Source organism: Myiozetetes cayanensis, unplaced genomic scaffold, assembly GCF_022539395.1.
Source record: "Myiozetetes cayanensis isolate MyiCay16 unplaced genomic scaffold, myiCay2020 scf10, whole genome shotgun sequence".
In the NCBI taxonomy this organism is placed as follows: Eukaryota; Metazoa; Chordata; class Aves; order Passeriformes; family Tyrannidae; genus Myiozetetes; species Myiozetetes cayanensis.
In genome coordinates, this window is record NW_026086605.1 from 1,025,483 (window position 1) to 1,040,210 (window position 14,728).

At 44.7% G+C, this 14,728-nt stretch overlaps 1 protein-coding gene across 3 annotated transcripts; it reads right to left on the reverse strand.

The window, feature by feature from the left end:
- Positions 1 to 2,713: 2,713 nt before the first annotated feature.
- Positions 2,714 to 10,635, reverse strand: PRLHR (prolactin releasing hormone receptor). Of its 3 annotated transcripts, none has more exons than XM_050305473.1 (3): positions 10,497 to 10,635; positions 6,883 to 8,143; positions 2,714 to 3,664 (listed from the first exon to the last, which is right to left on the reverse strand). In XM_050305473.1, the coding sequence occupies exon 2, from the start codon at positions 7,954 to 7,956 to the stop codon at positions 6,925 to 6,927; it is 1,032 nt and encodes a 343-aa protein (XP_050161430.1). In that variant the 5' UTR covers positions 7,957 to 8,143; positions 10,497 to 10,635; the 3' UTR covers positions 2,714 to 3,664; positions 6,883 to 6,924. The 3 variants fall into 3 exon arrangements, with proteins under 3 accessions (XP_050161430.1, XP_050161429.1, XP_050161431.1); XM_050305472.1 differs by lacking the exon at positions 10,497 to 10,635 and adding an exon at positions 8,255 to 8,848; XM_050305474.1 differs by lacking the exons at positions 2,714 to 3,664; positions 10,497 to 10,635 and adding exons at positions 4,883 to 6,074; positions 8,255 to 8,850.
- Between the last annotated feature and the right edge of the window lie 4,093 nt (positions 10,636 to 14,728).

Below are 14,728 nucleotides of genomic sequence, written 5' to 3' on the forward strand. Positions count from 1 at the left end.
TATACTTGTGCTTCGTGGTTTTTGCTTCATGGAGTCCAGACTGCCAGAGCTGTCAGGAGGAGATGTCTCGGATCTTGGGTTCTTCCACTTGTTAGAAACTGTTCTGGGGAATATTGAACAGGAAACTAACAGGTTGGAAGTTCACATTATTCTGTTTTCCTTCTACTGGTGTTGAGAAGGAGAAAGGAAAAGGAGGGTCCCCTTGTGAAATTCCTGTTATCCTGCTTTGAAATCAAGACTACCTCTAATGTAGAAGGAGATATTTGGAACCAGGCCTAACGCAGGTCTTAAATGCTCTGAGTCATGGAGATCCCACAGGTTCCTCTTAGGCTTCTCTCTGTTTTCCAGATGTGACACAGCTTGCAGTGACAGCTTACCCACACTGCTGCCTATTCCAAAGGAAATTGAACTGTTTGGTGGCTTCTCAAATGTGTAATTAGTGCCTGTTGGGAAAGACATGTGCAGGGTTGATATTCAGAGGATAAGAGGTGTCTGCTGGATTCCTAGCCACTAATAAGAGAAATTAGCATACTTCTGGATAGCTAAACTCTGCCATATCTTGTTGTAAGATCTTTCTTGTTGTGTTTCTGCAGTTACTAAAACATGTCCTGGTGGTTCAAAGCGGCAATATCCACCCCACAAGGCTGGAATATTTCCTAAAAGGGCACTGCTCTCCCTGAAAACATATCTTGAATTTCATAGAAAACACCTCTAGCTAACAGAGGTTAAACAGAGCACTTCAAAGCTCTCTCTTTCATTTCTTTTGGGTTTAAACTTGTTTAGTTACTGTAAATGGGACATTAGCAAGAGTTTCTACCTATGTGATTCGCTGTTTTCTGTCCTCTGGTTATGGTGTGAATATTAAATTCAAATCTTGCAGAGAGGGAAGCCTCAAAGCTCATTTTTTAACTGTTATCTGCAGCAGAATATCACAGTGGCTTGGTTAAATCACTGGTCTCCATTTAAGAGGACACAACAGGGACACAGTTGTCTCTGCTCTAAACTCTGTCTCAAAGAGCTTAGACTTTCTGCAATAAAAGGTGAAATCAAACTGCAGATCCATGTTCCAAACATCTGCAATTTAGAATAACCTCTAGGGCTTGCTGTTTTTGCAGCTGTTATTGAATAGGTGAATTGTGAAACTCAGTGTAGCTCTACGTTACCTTTATCCATCTCCTCGAGCCTCAATATTTGAATGTAAATAGCTCCAGATTCAGAAAGCTGTACCAACACTCCTCATTTAGTTTTATTCACTGCTGACAAAAAGTTTAACACTATTCTTGTGCCAGTCTGGCCTTCTCCCAACCCACCTTCCACCCCTGTTTTCAAATACCTCATGCTGGATCTGGAAGTGAAAGTGCTTGCCTAATTATCTCTATTTTCAGCGCTGCAAATTAGGATGTTTGTTGAACATCATATTGCAGATTTAGTTTGTCCAGCTGATTCATTTTAGCACTAAAAGTCCTGTGCATTTTCTTCTCGCCCTCAATTTTTTGTCATTTTCTGGTTGCTCAGAAAACCCATAATGGTTTAGAAAGCCACCAAATATTCCACTTGGGCATAGCTTCTTCAGTGGTGGGCAAACGTGGACACATCTTCTACTCCTCTTAAAAGCCACCTGATCCCCAGGAATCAAGGCATTTGAAGAATTATTTAATTTTTATGTGAATTCATTCCTTTGATGTGTTGGGGGTTGTTTGGTTGGTTTTTGCTTGACAATGAAGTCCATGTGTTCACAGAAGATATTCAGCCTGAGGCTGCTGTTACTGCACCACTGAAGTCCTTGGAAAGGAACAAACCCACAAATCAGATCTCAGCTTTGCAAGACTGAGTGGATACACAGGAGCACAGAAAGCATCCCAAGCTGATTGTACAATGCACTGCAGAGGGTTTACCCAAAATGCTGAATGCTGATGTGCAGGATAAGCTGCTGCCTGGGCTGAAGCTGCTGACAGCCACTGCTGAGGGTGCAAAGTGAAGGTGTGACTCTCCACACTGCCTCCCTGGGGTGTGACTGCCTCACACTGAGCTGAAAGGAGATGTCTGTGTGAAAAACTGTAACCTGGAATTCCAGAGCCTTTCCTTAACATCCGTGGGGGAAGGAGATAAATCTTCTCAGCCAATGACTGAAAGAGAACTTTTCAAAGTTCTGTTGCCCTTAACCAATAATTTAATGATTTCAGGGTGTGAGAAGCCTGGCTTTTAATCCCCACTGCCTTTGTGTCCTCACCCTGTCCCTGGGCAGCAGCATCTCCAGGTGAGTAGTGCCATGGTAAACTCTTTTATGGGAAAATCTGTTCCTTCAATGAAGGAAATCTGTTCCTTAGCAATGAAGGAAGAATGTTAGGAACTAGGAAAGATGTAGATCTTGTCAGACCCTGTGTACAACTTTTTTGGGGGTGGAAAGTGTTTGGAACAGTGCTTTCCACAATGCCTTAAAAATAAAGAAACTCGTCTTTTATAACTACAGCAAAACACAGGTGTTTGAAATATTCCCTGCACCCTGTGTGTGATGTTATCAGAACTTTGACTGGTGATGATCTGCATTTCTGTCTGTCCTCAGTCTGTGGCAATGTTCCAAGAGGCAGTGCTATCAAAACAATCTAGAATTACCTGTGACAAGTGACAATTGCATGGGTGGCACAAAAGCCTTTTAGAAATAAACATCATTTATACAACAGACATAAATACATGTTTTAATGAAGAAGTGATTCACAATGATAACATTATTGACTTGTTAAGATTAAGCAGGTCTGCCATATGCTGCCTAGTGCTTTAGATGGTTTCAAATTTATTTTTATTTTTTTAATTTTTGCATATTAACAGCAGATGTTGAATTTAAAAGGATCCAATAACTGAGGGAAAATAATTCCAAAGCTTAGCATTGAAGATTTTGTCTTGTTAATGATTTTAAATACTTTGTATATAGTGTATATTGGTGATACAGCTCAGAGCTAACTCTTGCACATAATATTTGAACTATTTTCATCTTACTTCCTCAAGAGCTGCCTCCAGGTGCTGAGGAGTGTGTTGATTGAACACTTGCCCTGGAATTGCATTCCCAATCTTTCGATTATTTTTATAAACAGACCCTTTCACAGGTGCATCTGCCCTCAAACTCTCCTGCCTCCAGACTGTACACAACTGCTCTGCTCCTGTGGGCCTCACACCAGAGGTTCATCAACATGCTTGGCTTGCCCCTGTGGCACTGCAGGGCAGAGGGGAGGGAGCAAAAGCACAATCAAAAGTGCACTGAAGTGCCACACCACAAGGGAGGGACCACAAGAAGGCTTGAGTGACTCCTACATTCACACAGGACCACTTCTGGGTGACTGCAGATTTAGCCTTTGGGTGCTTATCCTTTGCCTCAAGTCCAAAAAACATTAATTTTTTCTTTCTTTCTTTCTTGCCCTGCCTCCAGGAGCCCAGGATGGGCTTGGTTTACAGCACAGTCTGCTGCCACAACCCCCTGGGGCTGACAAACTGCAGCCAAGGACTGTGCTCAGCAGGACAGGCAGGTCCCATCACCGCGCTGGAAAGCAGAGAGCTTCTCTTTGCAGTCCTGCTTGCTGCTGCTGGAAGGTCTCCAGTGCCTCATGGAAAGGTAGGAGTTGTAGGAAATGTAGATGTAGGGATAAAAAAGACATTATCCCCTTGTTGTTCCCTGCAGAGAAAAAAAAAAAAGAAACATGGGGAAATTACAACATGTTAACTAAAGGGTGGAGAGCTCTTTATCGGCTGCAAACAGATAGCAGTGATCCCAAATTGATTTCCAATGGCTCAGAGACACAAAGCAGGCAGCTCTTGAGTTCTTGAGTGTGTGTTTTCTCGTTTATATAAATTACTAGCTTCATTAACTTAGTTTGACAAAGCAGGCTGTAGAAAGGGAAAGTAAGCAACAGCAGGCAAGAGAGTCAGTCTTATCTGCTTCTTGTCAAGGAGAATAAACTTATAGATCCCAAAGGGACATAACTCCCAATGAGATATATTTGAGCTTTCTACCCTTACCTTAACTGAAGGTAAAAGTTTGTGTAACATTTCTTCATGCAGAAATGGCAGAGGCAGCTGTGGCTTTACCACCAGCACACTGTTTTTCTCCCTACCCTCTTCTCATCTGGTGGGCAGATTGATTGATGCATTGTCCAGTTCTGTTCAATTTTGCATTTTTTTTCCCCAGCTGCAGGTGTGCCATTTTCAGCTTTTATCTGTACCCTGCATCATCTTAGACATCTAATTATAGCTCACCATCGGCCCCTCAGCAAGCAAGGTTTGCTCAGCTGGAACTGTGCAGAGCATCTGGTGTTCAGCTGGTATGAAAAGTACCAGCCCATCCATCAGCTGGGAAACACTCACCATGCTCAGGTGAGCAATGGCCTTATGGCAGGATCTGCTTTTGCCCACCCCAGGTAAATTGCCATTCCCCAAACGTGGTACAAATATAGCCTTGAATTTCCTTCGTCCAAGCACAAGGGAAATTTATTTAAAGCCATGCATTGCACCATCAAGTTAGTCCTTAGTGACTGCTCTGAGCAGATATTCTCAAAGTGGGGGAGAGACCAACTCTGCCTGACCCTTAGTGAGGTTTAATTAAGTGTTTTTCTTTGGCTGCCTGATTTCAGCTTTAGTGACCTTTGGTCACTGTCTAGTCTGTTTTTAGTTCCTGATCAAATACTGGCTGACTTTTTTCTGTGTTTCTTAAGGGCACTGCCTTTTAATACAAGTCCCATGTTTTACCATAAGGAATAGCTTGTGTTTGACAAAGCATTAGTGCAGCTGCCCTGCCCTGTGCAAGTCCCAGCTTACACCTGGGCTGCAGTGTAAGCAAGAAACAATGAAAATCCTTCCAGGGAAACTTAATATTCATCAAGTTCTGAACCAGGCTACTTTATAAAATCAAAGCATGCAATAACTTCTTAAATTGTAATTAAAAAATACACCACCAAAAATACCTTAGTGATGAGCCCTGGTCCCTCAGAGAACCACAGCAGCTCCCTGGAGAGGGGTGGAGATTAGCAAACAAGTTTCTCATGACAGCTTTTAATAGAATTATTTGCATAACTGGATTAAAGAAGTGCATCAACGTGCCTCTCAATCTTATTATTGTTTATTACTCTGTATACCAGAGGAAACAGTAATTAAATTGAGCAGGGAGTCCTGGGGCTCGATTCAGAGGAGGGACTGAGCGAAGGTGGCTGTGCCTACAGAACCCCCAGCCCGTGGCTGGAATTCCTCTGTGCACCATGCAGGGAAAGCCTGGAAAAATGGCAGTGCAGGAGCAGAGGTGGAGCAAGGGGGCTGCAGAGACAGAGAAGGAGCTGCAGGAGTCTGTGGCTGGAGGATGCAGATCATTCCAGGGTGCACCTGCAAAACCTACTCGTGAGAGCTGCCTGAAGCGAGGGGCAGGCTCTGAGCCCTCTGCTGCAAGAGCACATCCTGACAGACTGAAGGCATGGACAGGTTAAACCAGCACTCAGAGGAGGGTGCCTGCTGTGCTGGGCACTCCTGAGGACCTCTGTGAGATGGCAGACCCTGGCTCTGCTCTAACAGCAGCTCCAGAGGCTGCTGGAAAAGAGATGTTCCCAATGCATCTGTCACTGTGGGAACAATGTGTGCACTGGAGAGTCCTCCATTTCTGTCTCAAGGAAACAAAACAGAGACACAAATCCCTTGTTTGCTTCAGGCAGCTCTCTGCAGTCACCATCTTCAGCCATTAACATTCAAGAGAACATTAATAACTCAAACTGCAGTGCTGGCAAATGAGAGTAAAAACAATGTGTAAGATGTGCAAGAAGGAAATGATCCCAGGCCTGCTGTGGTTAAGAAAGTCTTCCCAGTTGCTCCACTGGCCTTTGGATCACTCTGGATTACAGCACTGTCTGTATTTAGTGCAGGAGGTTGTGCACATTATGGGCCACCTCGAGTATTAATTAAGCTTTACAAACTGCCAGATTAACATAATTCCACAAAAGAAAACCCTCTGAAAGTCAGGATTTATTTGTTATTTGAAGCTGCTTTTTGCAGTGTTGTTCCAGTGCTCTCTTGGTGTCCTACCCTCTATGGTCTTCAAAAGAGTCCTGAAGAAAAAAAAAGCTGAAAAGTTTATGAAATTTGGTTGGTTTGTTTGGAAGTGGTTGGGGTTTTTTTGTCTTTTCAAAATCACCAATTATTCCAGTAGCTTGCTATATTGAGCTTGAAGGAAAAACAATTTCCTGAAATTCAGCAAAGCAAAACATTCTTTAACAGGTCATTCAAATCTTTAAATCAAGGTAAGCAAGGCAGATACACTTAGAGGGAATGCACATAATGCCCAGTTTAAGAGGACCTCCTTCATTCAGTGTTTCTAGTGTTTCACCACCCTCACAGTAAAGAATTTCTTCCTAATAGCTAACCTAAATTTCCCCCCTTTCAATTTGTACCCATTACTCCTTGTCCTATCCCTACAAATTCTAATTTCTTGTCCTTTCACTACAGCTTCAATATCCTCATTACTGGCAGCAAAACAACTTGAAGTTTTAGGGAATTTGTGAAATGGGACTCTGGGTAGATATGCAAATTTAATTTCTACCCAATTCAGAGCACTCCCTCACTGAGGTATTCAGGTTTCACACTCATCCTTGCTTCTCTCCGTCCCCAAAACCCATGTCTGTACAGAATAATATCCAAACTAGATAGGAAGGATCCCTGTATCTTATTGTGGGAATATCTCATTGCCTCCAACTCCAGTTGAAGAGTAAAGACATTTTTTAGACATGATGTCTGGCTGTCACTCTCCATTAGAAGTGGAGGTGCTGGGGAAGGAAAGCATGGGAATTGTGTTGTTATAATTGAGCCCTGAAGACAAATGTCAGGAATGAAGACTAATTAGAAGTGGAAAAGACTTACAACGTTACTGTACAAAGGAAATGCACTCCCACCAGGTCTCGTTTACAGCACCACACTGGCCATAATGCAGTTTGTAGTGGGTCCAATTTTCTTCTTTCTCCAGGCAAACATTTTCTTCAGCTCTCCCCTGAAGCTGTCGTGGAGCCAGGCATAGAGGAAGGCGTTGGTACAAGCAGACATCATCGCAAACCAGTGGCACAGCAACTGGATAAAGTTGAAGTACTGCTTGTCAATCAAGCTGATGTCTATGTCCTTGATCACGTTGAAGATGTGCAGAGGCAGCCAGCAGACTCCAAAGGCTGCCACCACCAAGACCAGCAAGCGAAAAGTCTTTCTCCTCCGTGCGCGGTCCCACTCAGCCTGGCCCTGGGTGACGTTGCCTGGCACCACTCGGTTCTTCAGCTTGACCGAGATCCTCAGGTAGGACAGGGAGATGACAGCCAGGGGCAAGACGTAGGTGATGATGAGAGTGCTGTAGGCGTAAGCCAAGCGGTCTCTTTTCATGTGGAACCAAAACTCCTCGCAGATGGAGAAGTCCAGCTCCGGGAACTCCGCGTGGTAAGTGTGGACCAGGGCCGGGGCAGCCAAGGTGCAGCTCAGCAGCCAGATGGCAGCCAGGATGTAAGCACAGAGGGGGATGGTGAGCCTCCTGCGGAAGGGGTACACCGTGGCACAGTACCTGTCCACAGCTATGACGGTCAGGGTGAACACCGACACGAACACCGTCACGGGCTGCATCAGGAACACAAAGTAGCACATGAAGCGCCCGTACACCCACCCCCGCGGCTCGAAGGCGTACGCCAGGGTCAGGGGCACGCAGGTGGCACACATCAGCATGTCTGAGAAAGCCAGGTTGCCCACGAGGAAGTTGGTGACGTTGTGCATTTTTTTTGTCTTGCAGATAACGTAAATGAGAAGGTAATTCCCGATGACACCGATAAAAACCACCAGGGAGTAGCAGGGGATGATTAGCGGCTTGAAGGACTGAACAAACTGGAGACCTGAGAATAAATTGCTGGCGTTGCTGTGAATCGCAGAGAGGAAGCTTTGGGAGGTTAAATTGTCCGAATTCATCGTTTTCCTCCTTTTGTTGTCTGCCGTCAGCTGAGTGAAGTAGTTACCGCTGCACTGCTCCCTCTCTCAGTCAGGGGATAATGAATGGATTACTGGCTGTCCAGAGGTTACCACATGGATAGTAAACAAGCATCCGTGAAAGCAAAAGGTGAAGTTGTAATCCTCGAGAGGCAGCTTTCAGCAATTCCTAGGAAAAATCAAATACAACCGATTTCCATTAAAGTCCTCCCGTATTTACCATTAAATCCAGGGTTTGACAGCATGCCACTTAATAAACATTTAATGCATGAGTACTTACTGCTGTGGAGTTTTAATCCCATATGGTTTTCCTGTGGATGCCAAGAAGTGCCCTAGATGTCTGTGTGCTGCAAATCCAGGAGCGTGTGTGTGTGTGTGAGAGAGAGAATACACGAGTGAGAAAGAGGGAGATGCGCATTTACAAGCTAAGTGCAGAGCAGTGTTTTTAAACAGTCTTACTACCAGGTCAGGACAGATTTGTGCAGAAGCTTTGATCCCTATTGGCTGCCCTGGGTATTGCGTTGCTCTCTGCGTGGTTCTTGCTGATAGTAATTAGTTCTAGAATATCCTTTCAAAAATTCCCTTCTCCCTCCAGTGCATCTGTAATTGCCCCTCACAGCTAAAAATCAATTTATATTCATTAACGTGAGCCTGCACAGTATCTAATCCCAGATTCACTTTGCCACAGCTGCCAGAGTGCCCAAAAATCTACCTGTGAATTTGCTGCTATAGTGTGACTGTGAAAGAGAATTTTAATAATATGCTGAAGGCAAATAAATGCTTATGCCACTAGAGGGTCTCAGCTATATACCTGGTGAATGCAGTTAGGCTTAGAAATGTGCATTTAGCATGTAGCACAAAGGAACTTATTTTATTTACATTTGTTTTCCAGTGGTGGTACAATGTTTGCTCACCCACTGTGACTATTTTCAGTAGGATTTACACACCTTTAAAAGTAAAAAAAAACCCATATGTGAGCATCTGAAAGGAAATACTGGTATCCAGACAGATTAGCTGTTTACCTGCCATGAACTACAGAATACTGTTTCTAATATTGCAGCTACCCAAAAATATTGGGGTGTTTCTTCATTTCTGCAGCAGATTTGTTAACCTTTTCTGTACCTGACAACAAGCACTAACCAGTCTGTAAATCCATCTATACTTCTTTTGCTTGGTTCAGACATTACAAAGTGAAAAATCACCCATTCAACTCTTGCCTGTTGCTCTAATTCTCCCTTAACTCTTCTCCATCCCAATCTGGCATCAATACCTCAGCTGTTGAAAAAACAATGAAAATCCACAACATCCATTTGTACCAGCTGGGGAAACTAAAAAAATAAATGGAGCAGCCTAACTTGTGAATACTTCAGAGCAGGTAACATTGCTAGATTTTGCAAGGTACTCAGGGCATTTAGACACAATTTTAAATGCCATTTTATGTCCTAATCTGTTAGACTAAAGAAATATTAACCCACTATTTTCTATGAGACTCTGGGCAGAACCATATCCTTCTTTGGATTTGATGTAATTTGACATACATCAAAATTTACCATGGATTTAATTTCTGTCCTACTGCTTTCCCTAATCCTAAACCAGAAGCAATCTGGTGCAGCCCTTGCTCAGACTGGAGCCATTCTGCTTGTGATGGATGGGCATTTCAAACACGGAAGAACTGACTCTGTGCTGCTTCATCCAGGGTTAGATTGTGCTCTGGACTGGAACAGTGCTGTAACTCCAGCCTGAGGGGAGAACAGGCGTGTGGCCACAGTGCTCAGGAGTGCCATCCTTCATTCCATGCCTACCCACGACCCAGACTGAACCTGGGATGTTACAGCCCATTTCAGAGTCCAATCTCCCCCACCTGAGCTGGCTGGGACCCAGGGGAACATGGCACCTATCCACCTCTGCATTCCCAAATCCAGAACAGGAGAGAGACCTGAGGGGGGAGGCTGCAAAGAGGCAAGGAAAAAGGGGATTCCTATTGCTCTCACCACCCAGTGCAACCATGGCACTTGGTGATAAGCAGCATGATGCAGAAGTAATTCCCCAAACCCATAAATGCAATTGTTTCACTTAATGTCAGAGAAAAACATGGTCTGATTTAACGTAGGATCACAGTAGGCTTTGGGCATGGTCTCCAGTATAAGCCAAAAGACAGAGAAAAATGAGGGGGGGGTAAATGCAAATGGCCTTCAGGCTGCCACATCCTGTTGGAATTGCAAGGCTCATGCCAGGAAAGAAGCCTCACAATAATATCATTGCACATGTAGTAATTGAAAATTTCATTTTTAACTAAGCGATTTTTCTGCTTCATTCCTGAGAGCTGCAGAGTAGATCCAATAAATATCCACATGGTATTCCCAAGAAAAAAAGGTTTATGCTTCACTATGTGAGAATAAAAATGAAACACAGCATCTTCTAATGAAGCCTTCAAGGTCATCTTAATGCTCAGGTCACAAAAAACCTGTAACTAACCTTTTATTTTAAGCTGTATTGGTAAATCTTTCTGCATTTTCTCTTACCTTTAAATGCCCTTTTTTCACCTCTGAAACCAGCAACCAGCACACCGTCTGTTTGAAGGCTCCCACCTATTTCTGTCAGTGATTTTCTGTTCGTTTTGGCTTCAGGCAGAAAATTTCTTCAGTTCAGCTGTATCCTACAGCCAAGATCTGGAAAGACAATATTTAATAGAATTGAATAGAAAAGGTAGTCCAGCAATTTAGCCCAAAGAAATCCTCTTTCCTCCTTTTAAAACTGCAAATAATAGTCTGGCTTAGAATTTCCTGGGCTATCTGACAGAGTCCCTCCTGGACTGACTGTAAGTCTACTTCACACAGAGAATTTTCTCAGTAAAAGAGAAAAGGTCATGGGAACTGCATTCCTGTCGTGTTAGAACTGTTTTTGCAGTCCAAGGGTGTAAGGGTGTCACACGTAGGAACGATGATCAGTGTTCCTGAAACCCTGCTCTTCCCTGAGTCCATGGAGAACGTTGTCTCTAGAGCCAGACCAACACTCCCCACAAATGTTTCCCAGCTGAGCTTTCATAATCCCTCATGTTCCTGTCCAACCCTGCACAGACACTCTGAGTACAAACACTGTCAGATGCTTTCAGGCTTTACAGACAAAACATTTTCTTGTCTCATTAGTCTCACAGTTTCAGGTCTTAGTTTTCTATGTTCCTTTCTATTTGTCTTTTTTTTTTTTTTTTTTTTTGCATAAACAGGACTTCTTTTGCATCACAGAGCTCCTTTAAAAGTTCTTTCACATCCTTCCACGAATGTTCTGTGCAGAACAGATCAGGCAGCTCTTGTAAGAGCCTGCAACAAAAATAGATGCTTTGCCTATTTTGAATGATGTAAATATGAGGGTTCCTTTAGTAAATTACTCTTTTGACCAGCCAGGGAACAAGATTTTATTTCCCACAATAATTTCATGTCAGGTCATCCTGTCCCTCCCTCATTTAATCATATAAATGCAGCCTATCTGCCCCTGCTGTGGACTGAAACAGCACAGTTTCTAAACTCCAAGAACCACGTTTACAAATAAGGTTTGGGTGTTCTGGTTGGTTGGGAGTTCTTCCATTGTTCCTGCTGCTGCTTTTCTCAAATTCAAGGGACCAAACTTTGATAAAGACAGGGTTCAGTTTAAAATAATTCACTTTTTAGCTGAAGAGGAGCTTAACAACTTGAAGGAAGGGGATGTTTGAATTTAAGTCAAAACTTGCTTAAGGTTGCACACTAAATATAGAACAGGGGCTCTACATATGCATGGAATTCTTTGCCTACTGGGGAAAGTGACATGAGAAAAGTGAGTTGGTTCCTCAGATGGCAAAGATCATGTGCTGAAATAAAGATAACAACATAAAAACTGGGGAAAAATATAAGTGATTCCCTGGGAATGAGGGTGCCAGGTCACAATTAAACAGTGAAACTTTGAAAGTTTGAGGGAGAATGGGAGGAAAAACTTGTCATAAAAGACAGGATCAAGGTCACCTAATAATAAGAATTTTTAGTGTGGCCTAGGATGAAGTAAATTTTGTTGCAGGTCTGTACAATGAAGCAGGCAGTGCATTGGAAAGTGGAAGGAAAAGAAAATCTACTACTTTGTGAGAGATTCCAGGGTGAATTTGTCTCTACTTTGTTACAATCTCTGGACAATTTTCTTGCTATAAGTGTCTATTCACCAGAGCAGAATTGCTCTGTATTCTTTAAAAACACTAGGGAGAGTGGTAAACTCCAGGGCAGGTAAAGATGTACTTAAGCAAAGGAACAATATTAATGAAAGAGCAAATTCACCATGGGCAAATTTAGAGCAGAAAGTAGAACACTTCTAAGCAGGAGGGCAAAAAATTGCCCCTTAGAAGTGCTTGCTTTTGGAACAATCAATGTATTAGGGGGGATAAACCCCCTGCTTTTTTAAAGAAATCTTGATCCATTTATCACATGCATGTGGCCTGATTTCTTGCACGGGGCTGGAGCTTCAGGAGGCCCCTTTCTATCCTTCATCAACACAGACTTCGGACTGCACTCACCCCTACTTGAAAATAACTCCACTACCACATTTTTCAACAGTATTCCCATCGATAATGTTCAAAACATAGAATTAAAATGTATTTACATGCACACCCACACACATGGGTACAGCTCAGACCAAATCCTAAGACATTTCTAGTGCTCTTTGTTGTTCTTTGATGGGAAGATTTTTGCACTGGTGTCTGTGAAGATCAACTAGAACAGCACCTGAATATTTGCCCGATGAACTTTCCCTGTTGCTGATCTTGGTACCTGCTCAGAGCAGCTGATTCACAAGGCAGGGAGAAAGGCAGGGGGGGGCACAGTCACTGTAAAAACAGTTCAGCCACAAGGCATTTCAGTCAGTACAATCACTGACTCTTTTTTCTCTGACCTGCCTTCCTAAAAAAAATACTGCCTGGAGACTTGGTAAAACCAGGCTTGATTGCCCTACGTCACCATCCCTTTAAGATTTTCTTTGCCAGGTAAATCCACATAGGAAATAATGACCAAGAAAGGAGATGACCTGCTTTTTTTTGTTCTTGTGCTAAAGAAGAATTCTGCTGAAGAATAGTCTGGCTAACAAGTCTGACCATCTCTGAGTTGTCTGGACAGACATCAATAGAATTTCAGATTTTAATTACAAATCCTTCTGTAAACACAGCTCTGAAATGGGCCCTTTCCATGTTACAGTAAGAGAAAGTTGCTGAATTTAGAGTTCCTGTAGACTGGATCTGTAACACTAGGAAAACAAACCAACCAATCAAACAAACAAACCCATGGGGCAAAATATTTAGTCATATCTAAGCTAGAGGTTTCCTTCTTCATTTGTAACTGAATTCAGGCAATACTGCTGACACACCCTGGTAAAGTGTGCTTACTTTTTTTTTTATAACTCAGTCAAGACTAACCTGGGAAAAGGTATCTGAATGTCCCTGATTTAAAGGCTGTTACAAGGAAAGACAAACACGGAAAAGTATAAAGGGAGATTTCCATACCCACCAGATCCAACATTTCCTACTGCTCCAGAAAAACTGGCGTTTCTCCTGCGCTCCCAAGCCCCGAAGGGATGCAGAGCACAACGCCGGCACATGCCCCGGGCCAGCACAGACTGTGGGAACTGCCTGCCAGGGAGCTCTGCAGATGGAACGCTGAGCCCTGGAGGAGCTGAGTGCTGGAAGCGATCCCTGCAGCGGGATCAGGAAACTCCGGTGCTCTGGGCACTGGAAGCAATCCCTGCAGCGGGATCAGGGAACTCCGGTGCTCTGGGCACTGGAAGCGATCCCTGCAGCGGGATCAGGGAACCCCAGCGCTCTGGGCACTGGAAGTGATCCCTGCAGCGGGATCAGGGAACTCCGGCGCTCCGGGCACCGCAGACCGGCGGCTGCGGGGCAGGGCAGGATGCCGGGAACACCCACCTGCGGAGGGGCCAGTCTGAGCAGCAGCAGGGGAAAGTGCTGCCTGCCCCGTGGCACTTCTCAGAGCACCAGGGAGGAACACCGGGAGCAGCACCAGCAGTGTCCCTGTCCCTGCCCGCCGTGCCGGGAAGGGCCGCGTTCCAGCGCTCTCCAGGCGGGAGCGGCTCCTTCAGCACCGAGGACAGCGCCGCGACCCTGGACGGGCTGCTGAGCCCCTCGGGGTGCCGGGGCAGCCAGAAACCCCAAAGGCAAGGGCAGAGCCCTCAGAAACCCCAAAGGCAAGGGCAGGGCCCTCAGAACCCCCCCCTGCTCCTGGGGGCTCCCCCGGCACCCGCACAATATTCTGTGCCCACTGAAACCTTCCACAGGCAACCCATGAGAAACCATCAGAGCAGCAGTTACACTGAACCCCGCACCCACTGGGGGCCTCTCCCCAAGAACTAAAGAAGGGAAAAGCCTTTCCTGCTTCCTCCATGCCGTGGGTGAACCACAGTCGGCAGCCAAGCCCCGCACAGCCACTGGCTCACTTCCCTCCAGTGGTGTGGGGGAGAGAAGCAGAAGAGTGAGAAGACTCGTGGGTTGAGATACAGAGAGTTTAATAACTAAAGCACACACAAACAAGGCAGAGCAAGGAATTCACTCACCCCTTCCCGTGGTAGGTGGGTGTTCAGCCACGTCCAAGAAAACAGGGATCCATCATGTGCAACAGCGACCTGGGAAGGCAAACACCATCACCTCAAAAATACCCCTGTGGTCACTTGGGTTCAGCTGTCCCAGCTGTGCCTCCCCCAAACTCCTTGTGCACCCCCAGCCTCCTGAATGGTG

Excerpts from the sequence above, each read along its gene's own strand:
- PRLHR (XM_050305473.1), bottom strand. The coding sequence starts at position 7,956 with ATGAATTCGGACAATTTAACCTCCCAAAGCTTCCTCTCTGCGATTCAC.